Source organism: Apis dorsata, unplaced genomic scaffold, assembly GCF_000469605.1.
Source record: "Apis dorsata unplaced genomic scaffold, Apis dorsata 1.3 scaffold_543, whole genome shotgun sequence".
Taxonomy (NCBI): Eukaryota; Metazoa; Arthropoda; class Insecta; order Hymenoptera; family Apidae; genus Apis; species Apis dorsata.
The window spans coordinates 26,754-32,442 of NW_006263763.1; the positions used below are offsets into that span (position 1 = coordinate 26,754).

The 5,689-nt window shown below is 52.1% G+C and overlaps 2 protein-coding genes across 2 annotated transcripts; both read right to left on the reverse strand.

Annotated features, from left to right (window-relative positions):
• Positions 1–1,215: 1,215 nt before the first annotated feature.
• On the reverse strand, positions 1,216–2,155 carry LOC116186272 (GRIP and coiled-coil domain-containing protein C27D7.02c-like). Its single transcript, XM_031512987.1, has 2 exons — positions 1,378–2,155; positions 1,216–1,244 (listed from the first exon to the last, which is right to left on the reverse strand). Exons 1-2 carry the CDS (start codon positions 2,039–2,041, stop codon positions 1,216–1,218), a joined length of 693 nt encoding a protein of 230 aa, XP_031368847.1. The 5' UTR covers positions 2,042–2,155.
• Positions 2,156–2,417: 262 nt separating this feature from the next.
• LOC102681521 (kinesin-like protein KIF20B) lies at positions 2,418–4,657 on the reverse strand. Its single transcript, XM_031512986.1, has 3 exons — positions 3,428–4,657; positions 2,501–3,214; positions 2,418–2,432 (listed from the first exon to the last, which is right to left on the reverse strand). The coding sequence occupies exons 1-3, from the start codon at positions 4,655–4,657 to the stop codon at positions 2,418–2,420; spliced, it is 1,959 nt and encodes a 652-aa protein (XP_031368846.1).
• Between the last annotated feature and the right edge of the window lie 1,032 nt (positions 4,658–5,689).

Below are 5,689 nucleotides of genomic sequence, written 5' to 3' on the forward strand. Positions count from 1 at the left end.
GCTAGCGCGGATCAAAGAGAAGGGACAAAACAGTCTCTCGTCCTTCCTTTCCTTTATTCAACCTGTTACACGTTTAAACAATACGATCGAACTATTATTAAAAGAGGAAGAGGAAGAAGAGGAAGAAGCGAAAGAAGCGAAAGAAAAAAAAAAAATAGATCAATGGGACGAACGAACCGTATAAATGTAAGTAAATGTAGAGAATTGCGCGAGGAGGAAGAAAAGAAATTTATACAGACATTTTCGAATTTGCCTGAAAAATCATGGTGATCCTCCTCGCTTCTCGATTCATCCTTGCTCGACGCTGGCGCGAGTTCCGTCGAGTTGACGCAGGAGACAAGTATTCGCGCAGCTTCTTCGAACTTTCATCCAACCTGACATCCTCCCGTGCCTTCCAGCATTTTTAAAACCGATACCGCAACTGCACTGTACTTCGGAACAGTCAGAGGCGTCGCTCTGGATCTGACACCCGTCTACGTTCCACTCGTTCAAACCCAAACTGCTCTCTGTCTGAAGCGTTTAAAACTGTAGAGTATAAGACAAGGAAGGAACGATTATAATAATATATCACACTTATCGGTATATACGTTCGTAAAACTTAACGTACGAGACCTACGACGGTCTCTTTTCTCTCTCTCTCTCTCTCTCTCTCTCTCTTTCTTTTTCGAAAGAGGGAGGATATAAAAACTTCAAATCCAATCCTATTATCCGATCTCTCGAAAAGAGAAGGAAAAGTACTTACTTGATAAGATTCCTCCGACTCGTATGCACCGATAGTATCGAATTCCTCGTTTCTCACGGAAGATTGGGAATCGGCGTAGCGCGGGCTAGCTATCGATCGTTCGACGATCGGCAACGACAATTCCTCGTCGCTGACTCGTTTCTTGATGCGCGTCAATATCCAATCGCGATCGTTCGAGCTGGTCAATTTTTCCAATTGGAAAATAATACATCTCTCGTGCCTTCTATTCAGGAATTTCCTATACCTCCACGCGAAATTCGTTAAAAGTAGTTTCTGCAAATTTATCAACTTTTTCCTCATCCTTTCGATCTCGATCCGTAACCTCTGCACGGTGCATTCGTACTTTTTCACCATGTCGTTCCGATGTTTCTTCAACGAGATCATCTCCCGTTCGTTTTCCCGCAGCTGCAGCTTTATCGTGCAGAGCTCGTCACAGACCTCGTTGCTCTCACCCTCCCCGCAATACGTCTTCTTCACCCGCGTATCCCGTGAAATCGGAAAACTCGTTCGGGGATCGAGAAAGTTATTCGCTAATAATGTCTCCTCCAAGTTTTTCCTCGTCTCCTCGAAATAGGTCAACCTCTCCCTCGCGCGGCGGACGTTCTCGCTCGATCGGCCGATTTCCTCCCCCAAACTTTTCACCTTCTCGTCGTTCGAGTCGTTCACCACCGCCATACCGTCGATCTCCATCTTAAGAGAGATCAGCTTGTCGTCCCTGCTTCGAATTTCCGTCGACAACCACTTCAATTTCATCTCGAGCATCGACTGCGTCTCCAATTGTTCCTGCAACTGCACGCGATAATTGTTCCTCTCCTCTTTACACTTTTCCAAAACGATTTCGAACTCGTCGATCTTCTCGCGCAATCGTTGCAACCTGAACAGATCGTGGTGCGCCCCATCCCCCTCCTCCTTCGAATTCTTCTTCCCCTCCATATCTTTCTCCAACTCGTCCATCCCGTGTTCCGCTTCGTGCCTCGAGAAATATTTCACCGTCCGCTCGTGAACCAGATGGAGCACGGCCAATTGATTCTCCAGATAGGCGCACTTCTTCAAACAATTCTCCAACTTGTTCAAACTGCGATTATCGTCCTCCTCCTTGACCAACAGCTCCTCGGTCAGCTCGTTGATCCGCTCGTTGTATTTCCTCGAGTCTATCTCGACCATCCTCGTCAGTTTCTCGTTCTCCTCTTCCAACTCGGCCATTTTCGCCTCGCACGACAACAATTTGTTCTTGCACTCCGACACCTCCGATTTATTCAGATCAGCGATCCGTTTCAACGTGTCTATCACCGATCTCATGTCGTTCACGCGATGCGACAATTCCTTCCCGTATGATATTCTCTCCTCCTCCACCACCTCCTCCTCTTCATCCTCTTCCTCCTCTTCCTCTTCGTCGTCGTCGTCGTCTTCGTCTTCGTCTTCGTCTTCGTCTTCGTCTTCGTCGTCGTCGTCGTCGTCGTCAACGTCGTCGTAGTTCTCCTCCTCCTTGACGTAACGTTCCAACTCGACGCCTCCTCCGCCTCCTCCGCGATTCGACGCCGCGTTTTTCGAGCGTTTCTGCGTCCCTTCGCGGTGGCCGTTGGGGGCAGTTTGGGGGAAGAGGGGGTCGGTCTGGGTGGAGTTTTCCCTCGCCCTTTCGAGGATAGAATTATCGTCGCCGTTGACACCGGTCGATCTACGACTTGTGCAACTGAAATCGATCCCGGAGTCCTCCTTTATACCGCTGTCGCTCGATCTGAACGTGTGGCGATCCGACACATCCGACTCCATAGCGTTCAACGACACCCTCTTTTTATCGTAATCGTAATCGTCGTACGAGCAACGATCCGCTTTCCCGCGCGCTTTTCGGCTCGCGGCTAGCTCCGCGTTGTTCTCGCTGTTGTCGCTGGAGAACGGGTCATCGCTGTAAACATATTTCCGGGTGAGATCACGCTGCGCGTCCCCTTTCTCGACAGATTTCAAACTAGTAACAACGTAACCGCTCTCACATTCCCGTATCCCGACCAATTCCTTCCTCAACAACTGCAACTGGAGTTGCAACTCGTTGGCGAGGTTCGTCTTCTCTTTCACCTCGTTCTCGAAATCTTTCGCCCTCGACAACACCTCTTGCAGCCTGCTCTTCGTCTCGCGCAACTCCTTCTCCGTGTCGATCGTCTTCGTCACCATCTTCACGTAATCCTCCGAGGCCCGGCTCAGGTTGTTCTCCAACGACTCGATGTCCTCCGTCTTCTCGTCCAGTATACGCTTCAACTCGTACAGGAGGCAACCGATGTCGTCCGCTTCGTCCCGAACCTTGGCGAACAACNCGGGGAAATGAGCGCGTATCAGGTCGTGGAAACCTTTCAACTTCTCCTTGGTCAACACCAACTCGAAGCTGCACTTGTTCCTGTCCGTAACCAACAACTCGTTCTCGCTTCTCAGATCGCGCACCATCTCCCTCAGAACGACCACCTTCGACGTGATCATAGCGTTCTCCGTCTCCAGATCCTCGCATATCCTTCGTATACCCCTATCTTCCTCCCCCTCCTCCCTCTTTCGTTTCTTGTTCCCGCTACTGTTGTTGTCCTCCTCCTCCTCCCCCTCCCCCTCGTCGTCGTCGTCGTCCTCGTCGTCCTCCTCCTCGTCCCCTCCTCGTCGCATCAAACTGTCGATACGCTCCTTGTAGAACGACTCCACCTGGCTAACCGACCACTTCAACAGATTCCTCCCCTCGTCCTCGATGTCCTGTACGCGCTTCCTCCAACACGACTCCAATTCCTCGATCGCGACCGAGTACCGATCCACCAATTCCTGCCTGATCTCGTACTCCCGATTCAAATTCCCTTCCTCCAACGCCTGCACGCGCTCCGCCAACTCCCTGTTCCTCTCCCTCAACCGGTCGTAATCGAGGCAAGAGACGTCCGATTGCGTGTGCCTCGAGACCCGCGCCCCTTCCTCCCTGCCGCGCCTCCAGAGCTCCGCCTCCTCCCTCAACTTCNCCCGCACCGTGTCCGGCCTGTTCTCCTTCTCGTACTTGAGCAACTTGAGGGTGAAGAAGGTGTGGGATTGGGACGCGTTGGACGACTCGACCGTCATCCTCGACTGGACGAGGATCATTAATTGGCAAGCCTCGAGGGCGGTCGTTACGTGGACGAATTTCAAGCCGTTGGCGAACGTCGACCCGTCCCTCCGCGTCGTCACCTTGAGCGGCCTTCTCTCCCGCTCGTGCCCGATCAGAAGATCGTACACGTTGTCGTTGTAGATCTCAGCGACCGAGATCCAAACGGAGGAGATGCACCCGTCGCTCCACAGGTCCCTCTCCTCGGTCTCGGCGAGGCGGGGGTTCGAGTTGTCGAGGGACATTCGGGCCTGCGTGTACTCCTCCTTGGCCATCACGTTCGGGTTTATCAGACTGGTCCTGTTCAATATCTCGAGGGTGCGCTCGGGCTCGTCCAACGCGACCACCGTGTTGTCGTCCGCGATCTTGTACCAGGGGGCGAGGGTGCAGTTTACGGCCGAGAACAACAGCTCGATCGAGCGGGGTATGGCGCCAGGCTCCTCCGGGGTCCCGTACAGAGGGTACGCCTTGCCGGTGTTCGACGCCCCGTAAGCGATCACCGTCGAACTCTCGCCCAGAAGCAGGTGGATCACCTGCCTTCGCACGCTCTCGTAAAAGAAATCGGCCTGCTTCGTCTCCCCGTCGAATATCCTCGTGAACGAGTACCTTCTCTCCGCGTTCTCCCCCCTCCTTACGTGGAGAGTGGTGGTCGAGTCGGGCAACGCGTACGTCTCCTCGGCAGGGGTCGGGTCGAGGGTCGGTTTTATCCTGAGGTACACGTCGCTGGTCGGGTGGTGGGGGCAAACGGACAAAGCGCGGCAACGCGCCGTCACCGAGCTCTCGTTGTCATCGTTCACCCTCGGCCTCGAGGAAAGCATGCTCCAACTGGTATCGGACGATCACGAGATTGATTCGGAGGAAAGGTGGGAGGAAGGGTGAGAGTTTCTTACCGGGTGCGTGGAAATTTTAAATCCCTCTCTCTCTCTCTCTCTCTCTCTCTCTACGCTTGCTTTCTATCGATTCCCACTCTCGATTTTTTTTTTAATCAACGATCGCGAAACGCTCGAGGATCGTCGAGTTGGAAGGGTTCGTGCCTCGATCCATGTTAAAAATTTTCCGCTTTCCGTTTAAGGTTACGCAACGAGTCCCTATTATCGAAATTATTACGTGTGAAGGTAACTGTGATAATTTAACACTGGTGAGACCGTCATTTGTCCCTTCGCCGTGTAATTCTCCCCGCCCGATTTTACTTTTACATCGTTATTCTTTTTCCGATAAAATCGATAATTATTGCAACCGTTCCGTTCCATTCGTTCGCCAGAGAGAGGGAGGGAGGGATCTCGAAATATCTTCAAAGTGGGCCGCCAAGGGGGGATTTATACCGCGCGTCGTTCGCCTCGTTAAACGCAGCCGATCGAGAAAGGGAGCTGCTAATAGGCCGATCCACGAAATCCGGCTTAATCTCGGCATCGGGAATCGCGCGTCGCGGCCACAAGTCGGCCACTGTCCGCCAGGAGAAGGTCTCGAACAGGCCTTATTGTGGTACGCGCCGGTGTCTTTCACAATCGACCCCTTGTCGACTCCTTTTCGTTTTCGTCCGCCGCCTCTCTCTCTCTCTCTCTCTCTCTCGTTTGCGCCGCCATTGGTGGTCTTTCTTTTCCAACTTTCAATGTGGCCGTCTCGAGCTTCCAAGCGCGAAGTTGGAGTTCTCGAAAATCGAGCAACAAGTCCAAGAATTCCAAGATGGATAAGAAAGGTTAGGCGTGATTGAGAAATTTTTTATCGACGTTTTATTTGTGTAATATTACAGTTGGTTGATAATCTTTTCGTTGTGGAGACAAGAAAGTATGGTATCTTTCGATAACTCTATCGATATCGAGGGATACAAGTGCGTGGAAAATAACAACCAT

Excerpts from the sequence above, each read along its gene's own strand:
- LOC116186272 (XM_031512987.1), bottom strand. The coding sequence starts at position 2,041 with ATGAGATCGGTGATAGACACGTTGAAACGGATCGCTGATCTGAATAAA. Across the intron at positions 1,245-1,377 it reads GAACGACGAGAAGGTGAAAA|TTTTCCGATTTCACGGGATA; the intron begins GTTTGGGGGAGG and ends TCCCCGAACGAG.